At 42.1% G+C, this 21,685-nt stretch overlaps 1 protein-coding gene across 10 annotated transcripts in view; it reads right to left on the minus strand.

Moving 5' to 3' along the window:
- Nucleotides 1-21,685, minus strand: part of RAPGEF2 (Rap guanine nucleotide exchange factor 2) — a 244,694-nt gene that overhangs the window by 124,581 nt on the left and 98,428 nt on the right. For 6 of the 10 annotated variants that reach the window (XM_067737037.1, XM_067737036.1, XM_067737035.1 and 3 more), the window contains exon 4: nt 18,545-18,628. In XM_067737037.1, coding sequence (XP_067593138.1) covers nt 18,545-18,628 — 84 coding nt within the window. Of the gene's footprint in view, nt 1-1,271; nt 2,345-2,383; nt 2,544-2,982; nt 3,023-18,544; nt 18,629-21,685 lie in introns of those variants that run through there. The other 4 variants (XM_067737042.1, XM_067737044.1, XM_067737040.1 and 1 more) reach the window with 4 other exon arrangements.

Raw genomic sequence — 21,685 nt, forward strand, 5'->3', positions numbered from 1 at the left:
AACCCAGTGACAAGTGGGGAACAGAGCTCTGTGGGAAGGTGGATTCTCAGAAGCTTGCTCACTCACTGGCTAGCTGAGTGAAAAAGACAAGTCAGCTGCTGTAATTCAGAAGGCAACTCGAATTCAGCAGAATTACAAATGACCATCAAGAGCCTGAGGGTCACCCTGGGAGACTCAAAGATTTAAATGTCAAATCTATAAAAACCAAGCCTCTTCAGGCAGCTGCCGCCAGAAATTCAACTACTAGCACATCTGCTCCTTTGAAATGGCACTCATAATACGACGTACCAAGATAAACAAAGAGATTTTTAAAATTTAAACTCAATTTTTAAAGTGACACAGCTTTTTTTTAACTTTGAATTTAAACTTAAAAAAAAAATGATCCCTGTCTTCTGGTAATTTCAGTCTTTCTATGTACATGGGCATTTACATATAAGATACAAATATTAAAATACATATATAATAACTGTCTTTCAAAAAAAGATGTAGGTAACAGTTATCAGTGAGACGGTCTGAATACTTAAAAACCTGTTAGCCCTTCCTCTACTTGATGCCAGCCTTTCACAAAAGGCCAGAAAGTTAGAAAGAGATGCGGAGAAATGGAGAAGTACGGTTTGTGTGTTTTAAGAACGCTGACAGGCTTCTGATTCTACAAGGTGTGAACATTTAATGACTATAGTCTTTAAATCCTTCTAAATTGTTTTGTAAAGGTATGGTGTATAGCTTGGCTTTCAACTATTAACCTCAATGCAATTTCAGAATGTCCTGATAATCTTACACTAAACAACCAAAGGTGACAACTAAAAGTGACGCAGACTCACTTTGCATCAAACTATTGGTTCTCTGCGCTATTTAAAAAAAAAAAAAAAAAGGTTAAACTCCCAGCAACTGATTAATGAAAAGACCACCTGCAGCACAACAGAGTATTACTAAATGCTCATATTCCCCCAGTAAAACTAACTGAGGAATGGTTGCTCCAAAGACAGTTTAACAATCCAGATTTTCACTCCCATTAAGTTATTTTAACGGAACAAATTAAAAATTAAGAATTACAAATTGTTCCTAAAAGTGAAATAAACTAAGTTTAATATTTTTACAGGTGCAAAATGGAATGACTTGATAGTACCCACAATATGCAGACAAAAAATTTACTGAAAGTAATTAGTCTTCTACATAATGTAAAATAGAGAAAAACATTAACAGCCTGATAAACTTTCAAGTTCAAGGCTCACAGGAAGACAGCACCAATGCCTGCAAATATAAAATCTTACCTAGTTTTCACAAATACCCACAGGCTGTGATTCACCGGACAGGGTTTTGCAGGCTCCTTCTGAGGGAAGGCCACCCTGTCCTGCGTTCCTGTGACCACATTTTCCCCATCCAAGTTGAGTCATGAGCACTTGCTGTGAGTGTGAGTTTCCACGAAAGGCAGTCGCTGAGCACGGAAGCCTCTTCCGTCAGTGGCCCTAAGCTTGCCCTTTGTATGGGCCTCCGCATTCCTGTGGTACGTCAGAACTGCCCAGTGGAATGCAACTCCTCAGTATTGGAATGTAAACTTTTTCATGTCAGGCTACATCCAGAGAGGGAATACACAGCAATCACACCGTGACTACACTGGTAGGCAATCCTAATTTACAAAATGATTGAAAACGTGATTCTCCGAGATATCCATTTTTCATATCTTCATTTCTAGGAAATGATAAGCAGTTACTAAAACCTAAAAAATGTCTGGCCTGATGCTCCTAAACCAAAACCAATTCATTTATTTAGGACTTACAAAAAATACTCACATGCCCCTGTCTTCAGATAGCAGAATAGCAATACACATTAAGAAAAAAAAAAATCTAACGAGTAACTGCTGATGCAATCGATTCCATTCTCAAAAATCAGTGGACTCCACAGGAATACATTTAACAGAAGAGGACAGTGGCTTTAAAGACATCATAAAAATGCATTTAATCTTTTAAAAATATGTTGTCCTCACTCATTAGTTTAACAAGCAAAAAAAAAGTAACAGCTATTTAAAACAAAAACATACACACACCAAGTACACACAGAAGCTGTGTGTGTGAACAGGCTATTTCAGAACTAGTTGGGAGAACTGAACAGACAGTTTCTTTCAAGGCTCATTTAGAAGTATTCTAACAGTCATCACCCTGCACAGACGAACAGAGATTGGCTCCTCTACACAGCGAATCTCCACATTTTAACCTTCGCTTATAAAAACAGAGCGCAGGAAAAAAAAATGACAAGCGAAGCCTCAGAGCTATGTTTTCTCCCCCTCTGTTCATTCCTCAGTAGCCTGTGATCTAAGTAACTACAGAAGTACTAGCCATCTGATACTTATGCTGTTAACATTTCAATCCCTTAAAACAAATCTAACCTGCACTGGCTTCCATATCTTTGAAGCAGCGGCAACAGTGCTGCCTCGCTGTAGAGGAGTTGGGTGTCTGCAGCCTCGAGCCCGCCCCATGGCCCCTGTGTTTTCTCCGGCTGAGTCCACGCGGCTGCAGCCTGTGCTCGGAGCCTGCATTCCGCCTGATGGCCAATTTCCTGCTCCGGTGACCCACCCACCCTCCGGGCTGCAGTTCTGAGTTACGCGTGTCGTGCGGGCACTGTTTCCGCATACCAGCCTCATGACCTCAGCGGCAGCCTGACAGACACTCTTTATCAATTTCTATTCATTACCCACTCTCCGAAGCCAAGGGCACGTAGGGAAATCTGCCATGTCTGCTCTCCTCTGAGCCTTCAAGGTCAAACGCCTAGGTGGGCTCGGCAATGCAATTTTGTTATTAAAATGTACCCGAGCTCTACTACACACACGGCTCTCCACCACCAGAGGGATGCTGAACTGTGCACCTGGCTGGAATGATTACCGTGGAGAAGACGAGCATAAATTTATATCAAAGCAACATGGGAAAAGTTGAAAGAGGCTGCTTTTGCTCTTATTTTTCCCTTCTAGAGAAAAAAGGTGGCTCTTACCTCAGCTGTACCGGGGTGAAGGGAGCAAGCAGTTTTTGTCTCTTGCCACAATCTAAGCAGCAAAGGCCAGTGGTGTGGTGATGACTACACTTTGGTGGTGTCTATGTCCTCGTGACCAACTGCTGGGGAACAGCTCAGCTAAACTGATGTGCTGCTATCAGTCTACTCAGTGGCACAAACAGGCCTCTCTGCTGATGACAGTGCTTTGTACACAGATGGCAGCTGATCAGTTTGCAGAAAAGTTATGGTCCATAACAGCTTTCCCATCAGCTTCTGGACACATGCCTTATCCAAAATGCCTTTGTTAAATCTTCCCCGTTTCATTGTGCAAAGCACACTGTGGATGAGCTGAAGAGGCGAGGAAGCTCAGCTCTGAGGTCTTATTTTAAAATAACCTGATTTTTGGACTTCCCTGGTGGCGCAGTGGTTAAGAATCCACCTGCCAATGTAGGGGACACGGGTTCAAGCCCTGCTCCGGGAAGATCCCACATGCCGCAGAGCAACTAAGCCCGTGCACCACAACTACTGAGCCTGTGCTCTAGAGCCCAGAGGCCACAACTACTGAGCCTGCATGACACAACTGCTGAGCCCGTGCTCCACAACAAGAGAAGCCACCGCAGTGAGAAGCCCATGCACTGCAATGAAGAGCAGCCCCCGCTCACCGCAGCTAGAGAAAGCCCGTGCACAGCAACAAAGACCCAACGCAGCCAAAAATAAAATAAACACATTTATATAAAAAATAATAATACAATAAAAGAAAATAACTTGACTTCTGTAAAATTCATTAGAGGTAAAATAAACAATTACATGAAGAAATAACTGAACAGACCTATGTAACTTGTTAGTGAGAAAAATGGTAGATGAATTCATATGAATAGTTCAGATTCATCCTAACCAGTAAAAACCTGAATTGATCTCAAGAATCAAACATTCAAATAATGGCAACAGAAACATCTGATATTCTTTAAAGGCTTATACGAATGGCACCCAAACCCAGCCACCAGCCTCCCCCAAATCCGGTATATGTCATAAAAGATGTTGAAATAGCACACATGTCTTTATAAAATAGGACCTAAACAATAATTCAGGTCACTTGAATTAATACTGCATTCACAAAATTCTTGGAAGTTAAAAGAACACATTTCCAAGAAAGGAAAAGCATAAATTCACACATATGTGTGATTTCTTACGAAGATATCAAGTAATAAAATGTCAATTTATTGAATTCAACTGCATGGAATGTGGACATTTTTCACAAACCAAACTTATCTTGTTTCCCCTTGTTTTGTAAATAACCGTTCCTTCTAATTCTACCAACAGTAACCCTGGCAATATTGTTTAACCTGTTTCAGATATGTTCTTATAGACTGAGGTAGTTAAAAACCTAGTATGTATCATCAAAAAATATTTAGGAATATAGTTAATGAAGGCTGTGTATGACCTGTAAAACTACAAAACTACAAAACTACTAAAAACTACAAAAGGGGATGCAATCCTACAAAGGAAAATAATAGAAGATCTAAATAAATTATGAGCTATACCATGTTCATGGTTTGGAAGGCTCAATATTAAGGTAGTAAACCTTCCCAAACTGATCTACAGATTCAATACAATTCCAGTCAAACCCTAACACTGACAAGCAGATTTCAGAATTTATATGGAAAAGCAAAGACATAGAAGAGCTAAATAATTTTGATATAGAACAAAAGTGAGGGATTTATACTACAGGATTTTTACTATAAAGCTACACAAATAAAGATAATGTGGTATTGGTATAAGAACTGACATGTATCGATAGATCAATAGAAGAAAAGAAAGAGTCCAGAAACAGACCTGAAACAAATTTGGTCTACTGATTTTTAATAAATGTGCCAAGGCAACTTAATGCATAAAAAATGTTCTTTTCAATAAATAGTTCTGGAACAGACGAATATCTGTATCAAGAAACATAAGCCAAACCTCAACCCTTACCTACACCATACACAAAAATTAAATCAAAATGGATCCCAGGCCTAAATGGAAGAGCTAAAATTATTAAATTTCTAGAAGAAAAACATGAGAAAACCTTTCTGACATCAAGTGAAGAAGAGATTTCTTAAACAGGATACCAAAAGTACAAACTATAAAAGAAAACACTGACTTAAATGGACTTCATTAAGGTGGAAAGTTTTTGCTTTTAAAAGACACAGTTAAGAAAAAGGCAAGCCACAGATTGGAAGAAAATTTTTGCTAAATATATCTAAAGAAGGAATTGTACCCAGAATACATAAAGAACACACTCAAAAATAAGACAGTCAATTCAATATTTTTTTAATGGGCAAAATCCAATTTTTTAAAAAAACTGTTTGAAACGGGTAAACTAACGCTTCAAAGAAGATATGTGAATGGCCAATAAACACATTAAAAAATTCTCAACAACACTAGTCTTCAGAGAAACACATAATAAAACCACAGTGAGATGACCATCACATATATGCTAGAGTGGCTAAAATTAAAAAGACGGACAATACCAAGTGTTGGAGAAGACGTGGAGCAACCAGAACTCTCAAAAACTGCTAGTGGGAAGGGCAAAATGTTACAGCCACTATGGAAAACAGTGTGACAGCTTCTTATAAAGTTAAACATCCATTTACCACATAACCGAGCAATTCCACTCCTAGGTATGTATTCAAGAAGTCATGAAAACATACGTCCACACAAACAGAAGCCCAAAACTGGAAGCAACCCAAACCATCAGTTTCAAACTACGTTCTGTAAAAATTAATACTAACTCACTTACAAAATTCAATAGGATTTATAATATCTGGCATCCCCTTTATATAAGAATTGGCAATATATTGCATGACTTGCTTCAAAATAGGACTGGAATGGGCAGTAAAGCACAAGTTTAGTTGTCAAAGTCTGTCCCTATAGCCTTCTGACATGATAAGCATCTCTTTTTTTGCCTCTGTATTCCCCCTATTTACCTGCCCCTCCACCCTCCCCTCCCCTGCCCTCCCCTTCCCCCAAAGCTTTTCAGGTGACTCAATGCCCAGATCATGTCTTCATATTCCCTGCAGCTCCCCTGTCTGTCAAAGCACGAACCATAACCTGCCCTAAAATCAAAAATACTCATTTCACCTCTAATATCCACCCACCTCAACCCTCTGGATTAGGCTGTAGCTGTCAAATGCATCACACTGCCAGACACGCAAGTTCAAAGCATCTTTTAGTCAATTCTCTCCCTTATCTATAATTTCAGTCACTAAATTCCATCATCAGTCCTCCTCAACTACTCTCACATCGAATTCTACTTCCATGAAAACACTGGTCAGGCCCTTGACCTTGGCTAACCAAGGCCACAGAGATGGGGTTCCTATCTCCAGTCCCAGCTATATGGCATCTTCCAGGGTCCCCTCATTCACTCATCTTAAAACTCCAGTGCTTACACATTGGTTCCATGGTCATTAGCCCAGCTGCTCAGTTCAGATCTGACTGACCAACTGCTTGTAAGCTTTGAAAACAGGAGTATAAAGTCCAGCCCAGATCGTAGTGACTGAAAACCTCCAGAGCCTGGACCTCAGTGCCGTACCCATTCTAAGCCAGGTGAATCCAGTAACAGGCCCAGTTCAGTCAAACCTTTCATGTTATCTCCCAAACATCTTTATTGCCAAATACAAGGACTCTAAACAAGGTTTTTTCTACGTTTTGTTCCACAAGCACATTCTTAGAAAAGTTAAAAAATACTTCTCAGGCTTGAGAGGTTATCAGGCAGCTCTTCTCCATTTACTCGAAGGACAATAACTACTCTGTACTCTGACATAAATAACCAAAAAAAAAAATCTCTGCTTTTAGCCACAATGATGCTTCCATACACAAAATTAACTATATATATATATATAAATAACTATATATAATATAAACTACATATAACTATATAAATTAACTATATACAAAATTAACATACAAAAGTTTACTTAATATATGTCAATATTACCTCAATTCTTTTTAAAGTTCACTTAAATAGGATAATGATTATAAAACCTTGAAGATCCTATGCATTCTCTGTTTCCAAAATTATATATTAGTTAAAATCCAAGATGAGGTGACAAAGTGGTAAATTGAAATGGTCTCAAAATTCTGAATAAGAATTAATTATTATTATTATAGACTATAAAAACTACCATGGCAGCAGAAAATCTCTGATACACATATATACATACTTATATACATTCTGGATATGATTTAGACTGATGAAAGAAAATAGTTTTCCTATTTGTAAAACTGAATTAAGTATGAATACTTAATGGTGGTTTTCTAACTGCACCCTAATGAACCAAAATATAATAATAAAAAAAAAATACAGGAAAGTGTTGGACAGATTTTGGCCATGGCCCTAATTTTAAAAATTATCTGAAAATGTTTAAGAAATAACAAAGATATCTTAATGAAACCGACACACTAAGCAGTTTACAGAATTAAAACGTAGAGTGAGTCATCAGTAAAAGATAATGTAAAAATTATCCTTAAATGTCTGACTCAAAAAAAAACTTCGAAAAGCAGAACTAAAAAAATCCAGTTATTTGATGTTTATGTAGATCTATATAACACATGAACATTCAATACCAGAAATTATATTTTATATTTAACAGCAAAAGTATCCAACACCTATAAAGCCATAAATGTGTGGCAAAAATATCTAAGGAAATAAATATTTTTAATATTTTGAACTTACAGTTCAATATTCTAATCAGTAATAAATATTAAGCTGGCAGCTTTTAAACCCACATTATATTTAATTAAATTCTAACTTTTATAAAAAAGGCAGTGACATACATGTCTAAGCTATTATTTCACTTTATTTAAAGTATTTCTTAATTCTTGAAGTACTTAAAAAATTTTTTAGTACATCTAAAAAATAAAGTGGGGTTCATAGTACAGAATAAATTCATTTTCTTTAACGTTCAAATATATGACTGGTGTTGTCTATTATATATAACATGTACCTATATATGTAATTTTATAGTCATAATAATTTTATAGTCAATGTAAAATAAAATAGAAGGTCCCTGAACTATGGTTAACTGGAAATTTTATTTTAATAGATATTCCAGTTTTACCAAGTATAATTTGCTTCTTCTATGAATCTCTCTCTTAGCGACAGCCTTACTCTCGTCATTTTCTGTCAGTGTCCCCAATACTGAAAGCATATTTCTTTAAACAAAACCCAATTTAGTTGCTATGTATTTTAAGACACTTTGAATTCATACAGGTGAAACAGTAATTCACACACCCCTCCAAACCAACCCTTCCCCAAAATAAGTGTGCACACACAAGGGTTGGGAGTTCCTTTACGCTTAGCAGCAAACAATTCCAACATTTTACAGAGAAAAACAATACTGTATTTCATTGACGCATGCATGTCAGACTTGAAAACCTTTATGAAATATAATATCTACTTTTGCAAGAGAAATCCAAACATCACTGCAAATACGGACTTCTAGGATGAAATCACACACTCAGTTATACGAGGACCATAGATGACTAAACTCCCCGACTGAAGACTTCAAGCATCAGCTGACCTGTGATACCACATCATCTCTACACACAAACACATCAGAGATCTTCCTTTGAAGGCTACTCACTTTGTTAGGACACCACCAACGCCAGTAGTCCAAGGACCATGGAAGCCTGACTTACATGTACTGCTCACCTGCGAAGCTGTAGTTATAGCAACCAAATTCCCAACTGGACCCAGCCACCGAGCTCCCTCTCTAGAGAACAGTACTGCTCTGAGGATCGGGTATCACATCGGAGTATGGTCTAAATGATGCTAAAATCATGTTAGCTGTCCAAGATGAAGATGCTGTGTACTGGGGCAGAAAGTATAGCTGATACCCAAAGGGGGAATGCTTTGGTATATCCCACTGTATCTTTTAACGTATTTTACCCTATTCCTTTAATTTATACATCTACCTTATTGCAAATTTAACACAGCACATATTTACATCAAGTGCAACTAAACTCTCCCTTCGACAGCGTCAACTCTAGTCCAACCAAGCTCACATTTATTTCAAGACGTATTTGCCTTATTTGGAGCTCCTTCCCGGTGCTTCCTTAAAATCTTTAATATATATGTTTACCTTGTGTGTGTGTGTGTGTGTGTGTGTGTCCTGGGAATACTTGGACTTGAGTCAACCTCAGGTAGGACAAGTGGAAGTTACAGATGATGTAACAGCTGAAGGAGAAAGGTACAGGGCTGAGCAACAGACACGTCTCGTAAAGAAAGGTAACTGACAAACTAAGAGAGTGTGAGGGAGACTAAAGAGGCTGCTGGCTGTCTGTTCCAATATCCATTCTCCTCTTTCTCCTTAGAACGATATTTTTATGTTATTATTTTCAGGGGCATAATTCATCTCAGAATAAAAGACTACATGCCTCAGGCTCCTGGGCGACCAGAAGCGGCCATATGACCACACCTGGACAATGTGATGTGAAGAGAAATGTTGTTTCAAAGATGGAAGTTAACTTTTTTGCTCGTCTGCCTCTCCCCTGCTTCTAGCTCCCACTGCAGACGTGATGGCTGGAGCTTGGCAGCCAGCCTGTGCCCTGAGTGGAAGCTATGAGCCGAGAAGAAGGATGGGGACCTAGGGCTGTCCTGGCCGTGGACCTTCAGGGTTCTCTTACGGGAGAGAAAAAGTAAGTAGCTCCTGCTATGCTCGTACAACTGTTTTATGCAACCAGTATTAATAATTTCACTGTAATTAATACAGACGGCGAACGAACGATACCCAGTAAGATGCCGTCTGCCCTTTCCCCTCTCCCACGCCCTGCACAGATGACGCGGTACCTCCACCCCGGGCTCCCTGGACCCGTCCTTCCGACACACTGCAGCCCTGTTCCCTCCCAACTCTTCTCCTCTATACTAACCTGACTTCCAATAAATCATAGCTTATTACAAGTGATTTCTAAAGGCATTAATTAGCTTAGCATAGTATTGCTAAGCTCCTTTTTAAAGTGATTTTTTTAAAGGGCACGTTAAAAATATAATCCTGAACCAGTACGATTCAACGAATATTTACTGAACGCCTGCTCTGTGCTAGGCACCGGGGAAGCAAAGATGGACAATACAGCCCAGGCCTTTAAAGACTCTCACAGTTGAGAAAGCATGTGGTTTTCACAGGTGAGGAGGGGTGAAGTGGCCGTCCCAGCAGAGGGAGCAGCCTGGCACGTCCTGAGCTGCCCTGCACACCTCGCTGCAGAGGCTGGGTTTTATCTGTTTGGCGGCTGAATGTCACTTAAGCTCCTTAGGCAAGGGATCAACAAGCAAAGCCGTGAGCTTTTAAACGATGATATGGCTTCATACGGAAGCAGTCCTGAGGGCAGGTGGGGAGGTGCTCTGACAACTTAACAAAGGCCCTGGCGGTGGTGACCGAGGCAGGTGACTTGACAGGTACGGTCATTCCTAACTCTGAAGGGTTACTTGCTAAAAGAAAATGAAAAGCAACTGTCAGGAGAGAAAAGAGAGGCCAGAACTGAGACTCAAAAAAATTTCTAGAGTAGGTGACAAGCTGTTTATGAAGCCATCAGAGATGGAATTCCAGACACGTATCCTCAGTCCCAGTGCCTGGGCGCACCCGTAAGCCCTGCTCCCCTGGCCCCGTTACCGCGTCCCTGGCAAAGCACAAAGCCAGCAGTGCCCACACCCACCTGCTCCACACCTGCCCCCAAACACCTGCTGGGCGGTGGGTGGAACATAAACGACCACATCTCAGTGACCACTGGATTAAGTGGGCACTCAACACTCCCTTTGCTTCACCACCTCCCTCTCTGTCAAAACCCCTCAGCGCCCACCACTGGGCTCCCACACCCACCCACGGATCTGTGGCTCTGATCGAGAGCACATGAAAGGGTGCAGCGCTCGCACTCCTTCCAGAGCCAACACCTGCCCCGTTGCAGGCTCCAGCCACTTCTGCAGCAAGGCCCCTCCTTCCTGTGCGAAGCCCTCTTTGCTGGGTCACTGCCATCCACCCACAGACACGCTCTGGCTTCTTCTGAAGAGACAAGTCCCCGTGGACCTACACCTACCACCCTGCTTCCCCGGCTCCTCTCTACAGTGAAATTTCTGGAAATAATGCAACTTCTCTTTCTCCAGTGCTCATCTGCACAACGAGCTCTACCACTTGACTGAGACGGGCTCACTCAGGCCACCTGTGACCTGCAGGTTGTTAAACCCGAAGTCACATCTCCAGTCTCACCCTACTGATGCTCCGTGAAGCAGCAGACGAGCAGATCGCCCCCGCCTCTCTGCGCACAACGCCATTATCCCTCGGCTCTGGGGACCCACAGCAGCGTCTCCGTGTGTCAGCACCACGGTCCAGGCAGGCACGTGGAGGCTCGATTACATTTGTAGGGTGGCTGAGTAACACAGAAGGAGACGCATATAAACACCAGCAGCGGAGCCACTCAGGACAGAGGGCAGGACGGAAAGGCTCACTCGTACTAGCTAAGCATCCAGCTCCCTCAGAGACACAACGAGTAGCCGAGGGTGAGGTTTGATTCTGGACATCAGCTCCAGTCATTTTGCTCTTCGCTATTGATCACCCTCGTGGCAAACATCCTCCTGAGATATGAACGTGTTAGGACACTATCCCTCCTAGGGATTAGGTATAACAGATTAATATTTAAAAGAACAATACAGTCCCCATTTACTCTTGATAACTCTCTGTTTAACTTAATAATTACTTAACCTATGAAGTAGAATGCTTTGGTGATCTGATACAGATATGTCAGCTTAACTGCTGCTGGGCTGGATGTGGAGGAAATAACTGTAGAAGCTTGAGGGAAAACAGTCAAGTCCCAGAGGACCAGCTCGCTCTCACATTCTCTCTCTCTCTCTCTCTCTCTCTCTCACACACACACACACACACACACACACACACACACACACACCCCTTTATGCATGTAGGTGTATATTTTAATCCAATTATACATTCAGCTATACATATGTTTCCATGTGCAGATCAAATCGAACATTTTTAAGTTAGAAGTTAAAATAAAAGTACATTTCTGTGACTCCATGCCTAACCAACTCTTTCATTAACTGGTCAATGACAGGTCCAGTCACCTGCTTCTGCAAAACAATGTGATAACGGACTATACAAAATAATGGCCGAGATAAGTAGCTCCTATTAGCCTTACTCTGCTGTTAATCCACTCACTTTAGGTCACTCCAAATAACCATTAAACAGTCTTATGGTTTCTCTTGGAAGTAAGGGAGGGAAGGAGGGAGGGAGGATGTTTCCAAGAAATACGAGAAACTTCTAACAGCAAAGAAATATAAAGAAAACTAGAAAAGCGTATTATCACCTCATTTAATCCTGTTATAAGTTACTGGTGTCTCCCCATGTGAGAAGGCATCTTTTATCTTATCTCCTCATTAAAACTCAATGAGGCAGTTTTCAGATGATTCCGTTTTCCCTTTGGCTTTCTACTTTTCCCATCCCGTCTTCCATAACCACGCTTTCCCTCTGAGCTTAATCTGTGCCGCCACTGTTGGGATTCTGCCAACACCTGGAGGTAAACCTCACCTGTAATGGACAACTTCCAGAACTGATCCCCGCTTCTCTTCACACCTTCCGGACACATGCTCAATGAGGGCGCCCTTGCATGACAGGCGAGTTGTTTTTAAAACGCCATCGTCCACCTCCCATAAGGCATCACGTGACGAAACGAATTTGTGCCCCTTCCAAGAATACGATATTCTAATCCTATACAGCCCTTTACGTGGAATAAGGAATATTTAATTGTGCCTTCAGTCCCTACCACAGAGACAGAATCATTCTCCCACCGTTTCACCTTCTTTCACTCCTGCGAACAACTAGCGAGTTCTCTGAGCAATCAATTAACCTGCCATGTCGCACGGGCAAGCAGAAAGGAGGCCTGCGATGCTTCATCTCGAGCAGCTCATTGTTTGTCATGTGAGTCAAAATGAGGAGAGTATTTCAGCCTCTCAGAACTGATTAGTTAAATGTCTTGTCTCCCCACTTATCCTCATCATAGCTGCCAGCTCTAATTTAAAATGTGATTATCACGAGTACCGTGACAAAATTTTAATTTTTAAATTGTGGGTGTATTTGGTATCGGCGGCAGAGGAACACTAACCGTAGGGGGACACAGCTACTGCGGTGCAAATCAATGCTGCACGCCCTTCTCCGACGTGTGCCAGTGTTATCGGAGACCTAAGGGACCAGCGGCCCTGGGCTTTCCGGCCACGCGGTGCAGCTTTGTAAACTGGGCTCTCGTGAACGGCACCATCGCTGACGCTTGGCAGCTCTCCACGCCTGGAGCGCACGTCTATCCCAGACAAACAGTCCTCCTCTCGTGGCCCTACTCGAGCTCCTACACATCTTTGCACTGGCGTTCTTGACGCCTACTTCCGTGCTGTCATTCATGCTCTTTACTATGTTCAGATTTCCTTTCCAACCACTGCCCCACAGTCTGAACCATCAACGCAACCCAAAATGCACTTCCTCAACAGCCACCCTCGACTACCATCCACATGCATTAAAATACCCCTGTCTTTGGGGGGATTTTGCCTTCGCTGTGGCCTTTGCTACACCAGTTCACGCTGTACCGTTTAATGACCCCTGGGCAATTTTTTCATGTTGCACATACGACGGCCTCGTCTCCCCAGATCTTCCCCTTCAGCCTCACAGGCCCTACCCTGGTACTGCATTGCTATGAAGGGGAAGAGACTGCATACTGATTGCTCTGAATGTGAAAAATAGAGACAGTTTTTGACTGTCAGAGCAATAAAAATATTATCTACTTATGATTAAATATGGTGTGCACGATCAGTTCTATTAAAAGGCCTTCCTTGGAGGCCTCTATGATAAAATTGATTCTACTGAGAAAATCAGATTCAATGTTTTAGTAGGAGTGTTTTTTTTTTCAAGATTGTGACTAACAAATTCAAGAAGAGTCTGTCTAACAATAATGCTTCACATCTAAAACATCTAGTGTACCCTTTTTTTTGCAAATAAGTATAAAAATGATTGCTATATTGGTAGAAAAAGATTCCAATTCTATGAGTTAATATGCAACCTAGGTAAGGGAATTCCCTGGTGGTCCAGTGGTTAAGACCCTGCGCTTTCACTGCTGAGGGCCTGGGTTCAATCCCTGGTCAGGGAGCTAAGATCCCTCAAGCCGTGTGGTACAGCCAAAAAAAAAAAAAAAACAACACCACACTTAGGGAAGCTATTTCCTTCTCTAATAAACAACCCAAACAGCAAGTTGAAAGTTTAGAAACACAGTCTGGGCCTATCTTTACTACCTAAATTATTGCATAGAATTATCAGCCTTTCAAAGAAGTCAGCAGTCAAAAAATAACATTAATCCAAGTGACTATTCTGTGACTTTGCTATAAATAGGCTTCAGCACTGTAGAGTGGGGCACTTTTGAAAGTGAGAAGATTTAAGAATATAATAATGTCTATTACAGTTCCTTAAATACACTGATTTAGAGCACATTAGGGCAATAAACAGTATTAGTATTTTCCTGCCCATTGTGTACAGAAAACCAAATGTTCTTTTAAAAACGATTTCTAAACCTGCACCTTCAGCTAAGATAATTTTCCTCTATCAGTTCCCAGCCCCAAGGCTGCTGCAAATGATGCCTTTGAAAAACTTCTTCAAGACACTTCGCTACCCTCTGCCCGTCACTGTCTTAAGACACCCATCTACATACCACGACTGTGGACGTGAACAGCAGGGCACAGCCTGGACCACAACTGCTAACTGCTCTGCTTACAGGCTTGGAAAAACACATACCGTTTCTACCATTTCTATGTTCATCTATGGCAAGTGTCCACTCTGGCCTTTTCCTCAATGAGAATAGCCTCTGCTGCACTGCTACCTCACCTTTGCTCACCCGCCTTCTGCTCATGCAAAGACACTGAATTGTAACAACGGCATTATACGCAACACTGTAAGTGACATGACAGCCACCTGTGCAAATATCCATGTTTCACAACTCGGTAAATTTCTAATAGGTTTACAGTAAAACTCATAAAACATCATCTTCTCACTGACATGGCGTGGACCGAGGCAGAGTGAGTAGGTTGTCACTGACAGTCACAAAGGAATTCATAAGCTCCACAAATGTTAAAAATCTCATCAAGGAATAATATTCATGCTTGAATAACCAAAATACAGAACAACCTTTACCTGTCTAAAAATAAAAACAAAACCATAAAATGCTGGCCTAAATGTCAACTGAGGAATTCAATAAAGCTCATGAAATCTGGAAGCCAACCTGCAGCGTACACCACCCTTCCTACTGGATGATATCACATGTCAAGGCAATTTCATGAGAATTAGTCAAAAATGTGAAAATGCTGTCCAAAGTGCTTTGATCCAAAACTAACTGTTCGGGGTGAATTGCCCGTCAAAATGAGTTGAAACTTTCAAGAGAATGGTCAGGTTACTTATTATACATAAGGATAACCAATTTCCAGGCTACCATGGTAAATGGAGAGAGTCATCTGTGAACTAGTTGTTTTATAAAACCAGACTGCTACTAACACCTCGTCCACATGACGCTTCAATCAAATCTCAGTGTTTCCTGGAGGAAAATACGTAAGAATCACTGATGTTAACCTTTCAGGTAGGACCAGCAGAGGGCCCTTCTTACGAAAACAATCTCAGGACTGTCCCTAAGGCAACATCTCCAAAGGAAACAAATAACTCGGACGCAGCAAAGGTCACGAGGCGCAACGTGAAGAAATAACCTATAAATAGCGCTGGCTTGTCATTCAGTCAGAAACACCATCCCTTCTTCACCCCATTACAGCTCTGACTCGCCGGCATTTGACAGACAGCCAGAGAAAGAGTAACGCATGACATCTTTGAAAATAATTAGACGTGGACAGCCAACGTATTCATCAAACAGGCCTGAACTGCAAGTCCTCTTTCTTGTAGAACAGCAGTTTTCTGAACACTGGGTTCCCGTTCCACGAGTTAGGACAAGCTGTCACTTGAAGCTGATGACGGCTGGTAGTCAGGAAAGATGGCCACAGGCTCCTGTGCCGTTCTGGGGACCTGGTCTATAGATTTCATTTGTACAACAGACCTTGTATCACGACGTCGCTAACCTCGGTTCTCTCTAAGATGCATAAACTTCAAATCACATTCCTTATACCATTATTTATAATAAAGAGTATCAAAAACTTACTCTTTACAATTATTAACCAAACTGTGGAAGGTTCAAATAACTGAACATTAAACAGACATCCTAATGTGTAACGAGTAAGCCTTTACAAAGAGTTTTTGACATTAATGAGTCAAGCGAATACATACTCTTTAATTGAAATTAGCAAGACATTAAGTTGTTTATAAAGTATGCTCTTAAGTATGTAGAACACATACATGTAAGGCTAGATAGGAAAAGACTAGACTATTAAAGGATGATTACCTTGGATGACGGACTTCAGAGGGTATTTTTCCTTACCTTTCCCTTTGAGCATTTATATAGCAATTATCATTGCTTTTTACATTAAAATTATATGTAATTTTAAAAACATGCCTATGCTTAAATATTAGCTGCCTCTACCCACCTCCAAGTTTGGAAATAGAGTCAGAGCCCCCAGAAAGAGAGCAAATAGTAGGTCCTGTGTTTGAAGGAAGAGTGTTCTATTCAACTCCTCTGGGAAACAGAATCCCTGAATGACCGGACTCATTCCCAGGGTCACACCAAGCCTCCCGGGCAGAGTTCGAGGATGGAAAACCACCCACCAGCCTACACCTGCCAGAGTTTCCTCTGTTACAAAACGCAGGTAACATCTTGCCAAAAATGCAAAACCTCATTCTAATCATGTGAGCACATCACACAAAACCAAACTGAGGAACATCATAAAAAACACCTGGCTCTTCGAAAATATCAAAGTCCTGAAAGATAAGGAAAAACTGAAGAACTGCCAGAGACTGGAGGGGACTACGGAGCAATAAAAAAGAAATGCAAGGCGGGATCCTACAGAGGAGCTTGGAACAAAGTCGGTGAAATTCAAAGATCTGTAGATTAGTTCACAGTACTGCACCGAAGTGAATTTCCTGGTCTTATTCACTGTATTGTGGTCACACAAGACGTTATAATTTTAGGAGAAGCTGGATGAGGGGGTATATGGGAACTCTACTATTTTTTGGCAATTTTTCTGTAGGTCTAAAATTAGTTCAAAATTAAAAGTTTAAAAAAGAAATGCAGGTAACAATCATACCTACCTCAAACGACAGTCATGAAATTAAATGATTTGTATATAAGTAAAGCTTTTCAAATGATGCCTGGCAGACAGAAAGCACTACCTACCAAACCCTTAGCTACTGTTCTCTCATCATTTTAGTACCACTACAACTACGACTTCTGTTTACAACTACGACCGGGGCTACTGCTACTGCAAGAGCAACAAACAAACAGGCAATGGCTCTTCCCTCCCTCAGGGGGCCATTCTCCAAGCAGAATAATGCTTGCCGAGCTGATCTGGGAGGAGGACGAGAGTGGGGAGGCCTGGGAACCACGCCGGAGGCTTCTCCCATCGGAGACGCCACCTCGGGCCTCCTTCCTGCCACCCGGGCCCATCCTGCACCTCGGCAGACCGATACAAATGACCTCTCCCCGTCTCGCTTACTCTTCTTACAAAAATTTCTAAAACACATTCTTCACATGTCCCTGACCCATTCTGAATGATTTATCAAGAATGTATCTTAATATTTTTATGAGAGAGTTAGGTTATAGAAGGTGGGGAGTGGAGGGGCATAGATTGCTATGCTGTGATAAATTTAGTCAATTTATTTACTCAGTAATTTTAAATAAAGATACTTAATCAGTTAAAATCTTTAAATCTTTAGTCAAAATAAACATACTTAATTGTGAAACACACACAACGAGGGGGAAAAAATCACTCCCGAAACTCAGTGGTTCCAGGGACCCTCAGGAACCCGCACAGAGGCAGCGCGCTGGTGGCAGGGGAGCCCTGACCCTCTCTGGCCACAGCTGCTTGGAACTAGGTAACCGCTGCCCCGGCCCCACCAGACTGTGGCCTGAAGATCCGAAGAAAAGACACGGGCACGGCCGTCAAATGGTGCAAGCTTTAGGGACACAGGCCATAAACCAACAGTCAGCACCCAGGAGCCAAAGTCCCAGGGAGAACGTCCCCAGGGGTGACCTAGTCCCTGGTTTCTGTTTCTAGTCCCACGTGGGCCCAGGGAACCCTCTCGGACTCTCTTTAGACGTGTATGAGAGGCAGTTTTCATTCCCTCTGAACACACGAGTCCTCAACTAGCCGGGTACATCCACGTAACATGTCACCAGCACGTCCTTTGTCCTTGCCCTTCGTTAAAGAGGTTGAATCAGTGTTTACAACATAGAAGAGTCCTTTCTTAAGATTTATATACCAACACCCCAAGGTGCTGCCTTGCTTTGTGTCAGCAGAACAGGAAATCCGACGAGAGAGGAATTCGGGAAGAGAACTCATTCTGCAAAAGGGTTTCAAGCTCCACGGAAACTCTACTCCAGAATGTCTATGCGATACCTGCTTCGTGGCAGAAACATGGATTCCTTGATGAACACGGAACCAGAGAGGAGGATGTACCAGCAGGTCCCAATATCATCAGGACTGAAAAGAAAAGATAATAACATCAGATGATTATCTCCAACAACAAAAATAAAAATCATAACATACAAAGCACACAGTATCCATGTTACTCGTACAATCCTGAAGAACAATGACATGTCACAAAGCACACACCTAAAATACCATCCTTCAACTACTGGAATTAAAAATTATTTTTCACACCTAAATAAGCTAAAGATATTTATCAGCAAACTTAAATGTTTTAAACGTTCATTAGACCTATAGCACCTACCATTCCAAGTTTTGGGTTTTAGTTTCATTTTTTTGAGCTGAAAATACTTTCCCTTGCTTCACAAAACAAAAATACAAAGAGGCAAACAGCGGACCTGAGCTTTCCCACCCTTTGCCCCGTCTCCCAAGCCCCTACATTTCTCCACCACACTCGCTGGCATCTTTCAGAACTTCCTCATGCACACACAGGGATGGACATACATTCTTACCCCTCCGCCCTCTCCTTTTTACAGAGAAGATGGCACGCGCTACAGAGCTCTTGCCTCTGTGCTAACGCAGAGATCTTTCCATCAGGAGACGGCCGTCTCGTTAGATGTGCCTTATTTGACTTAAGCAAGCCCCCACTGCTGGTCATTTCAGTGGTTTCTCGTGTATGCAGTTATTTTAAAAGAACATGAAAACTGTGATGAGTAAGCTTATAGCTCCAGGAGTAACCTTGACTAGAAAACTAGACCTGCAGCTGCTGAGTCAAAGGGCACAGACGCTGTGACTCTGATAAATAGCGTCGCGGTGGTTAGTTAGTAACTTCTGTGCCTACCACCTTCCCACGGCCTTGCAAGTAGAGTCTGTCTATTTATTTAACAAATGTTTAACAATTTCAGGATGAAGTCTGTTCTAGGTGCTTAGGATACTTCAGGAAACAGCAACAAAGATCCCCACCCTCGTGGAACTTGTATTCTGGTGGGACAGTCCCCATAATAGACAATAAATATAACAGATCAGTAAATTATAAATCCATGCTCTGGGAATGAGTTACCGTAGGGCAAGGAAGATAGGGGTGGGGTGTTATAATTTTAAACATATGGTGGACAAGTCTCGTTGAGAAGAGCAGATGTGAACAAAGGAAGCGAGTAGACAATGGCTCTCGAGGGACGAGGATTCTCGGCCAAGGGAAGGGGGATGCGTGCGGAGGCCACAGGCCAGGCAGCTGGGCAGGGTGGCCAGGGGTGCAGTTGAAGCGAGGGCTGAGGGGTGTTCCTTCCCTGAAGCTGTCTATCACACTTCGGGGTTTTTGCCAATCTGCTCGATGAAAACTGTATTTTAGTGTACTTTTTTTGGGCTGTGTTGGGTCTTCTTTGCTGCACCTGGGCTTTCACTAGTTGCGGTGCGCAGGCTTCTCATCGTGGTGGCTCCTCTTGTCGCGGAGCACGGGGTCTAGGCGTGCGGGCTTCAGTAGTTGTGGCACACAGGCTCAGTAGTTGTGGCTCACAGGCTCAGTAGTTGTGGCTCACGGGCCTAGTTGCTCCGCGGCATGTGGGATCTCCCCGGACCAGGGCTTGAACCCGTGGTCCCCTGCATTGGCAGGTGGATTCTTAACCACTGTGCCACCAGGGAAGCCCTCTTAGTGTTCTTTTATTTTTCTTCTTTATTGTAAAAGCAACTTTTTTCTTATGCTCATGAGGCCTACCTGTTTCTTTTTCTGTGAAATCAGTTCATAACTTTTAACCAATTTTCTATAAATCATGAGACTTTTTCTTATCTAGAAGCACTTTATACAAATTAGCATTTTGAAGCCATGAGCTGTGACAACCTTTTCCCCAGTTCGCTGCTTCTGTTTGAACTTTATCCTGATTTTGCCATGTCTTACGTTGTTTTATTTTATAGAGGCAAGTTTATCAAATTTATTAGTCAGGATACAGGCTCAGCTACTATGAAAACAAAGCAGAAAGCCCGACACAGCAGTGGCCGAACAATGGAGGAGCCCATTTCTCTCACACGTGTAGTGACAGCCTGGTGTCGGGAACCCAGGCTCTCTCCCTGTGTGGCTCGCTCACCCCGGCCCGTGGCCTCCATCTCAGACTCTAAGGGGCAGGTCCTAACCCACACCTGTCCGCATTCTAACCACTAGCAGGAGGCACACAGCCTACCCCACCTCTTCTACGAGGACAGCCTGGAAGCTGCAGCCCAGCAAACCACATGTGCGTTGCAAGGCAGTCTTCCGCAACCTATGCCAAACCTTTTTACTCTCTTTTTTCCTTTTGGCACGTGGATTCCAGAAGTTGCCAAAGACCACCAAGTTGAATTTAAAATTCTGAATAATTAAGTTATTTAACACACTAATCAATATCACCTAATCACTTTCATTGCTATCTGCTTCCAGAGCAAATCAGCAGCAAGTCACTGCTTCCTCCCAAGCCCGTTCTTTACCAATTTCACAACTGCTTAGTCCTCAATAGCAAAGCCTCAAGAAAACATGAAGGAAAATATTGTCAAATAGACTTTAGTTCCAACGAAACCATCAAAGTAAAATGATTTCTCAAATGAAAATGCAAAGTACTTCAAAAAATAATTTATACCCCTTTCTCTCTAGTGCTTAGTCATGAGCTTTTGCAATCAACAATCATTCACCTAGGACTTCCCTGGTGGTGCAGTGGTTAAGAATCCACCTGCCAATGCAGGGGACATGCGTTCGAGTCCTGATCCGGGAAGATCCCACATGCCGCGGAGCAACGAAGCCCGTGCGCCACAACTACTGAGCCCGCATGCCACAACTACTGAAGCCCGCGTGCCTAGAGCCCGTGCTTTGCAACAAGAGAAGCCACCACAATGAGAAGCCCGCACACCGCAACGAAGAGTAGCCCCTGCTCGCCACAACTAGAGGAAGCCCGCGTGCAGAAACAAAGACCCAACACAGCCAAAAATAAATAAATAAATTTAAAACAATCATTCACCTAGCTTAGGGGAAAAAAAGTACTTGTCTTCCTTGACATAAGGTCACAGCGTAATTATTCATTCTGATTTCTGTCAAGTAAAAATGTGTTGTCAGATGCAAAAATAGTTTAAATTTTTTTAACAAGTAATAAAACA

Source organism: Pseudorca crassidens, chromosome 4 (genome assembly GCF_039906515.1).
Source record: "Pseudorca crassidens isolate mPseCra1 chromosome 4, mPseCra1.hap1, whole genome shotgun sequence".
NCBI lineage: Eukaryota > Metazoa > Chordata > Mammalia > Artiodactyla > Delphinidae > Pseudorca > Pseudorca crassidens.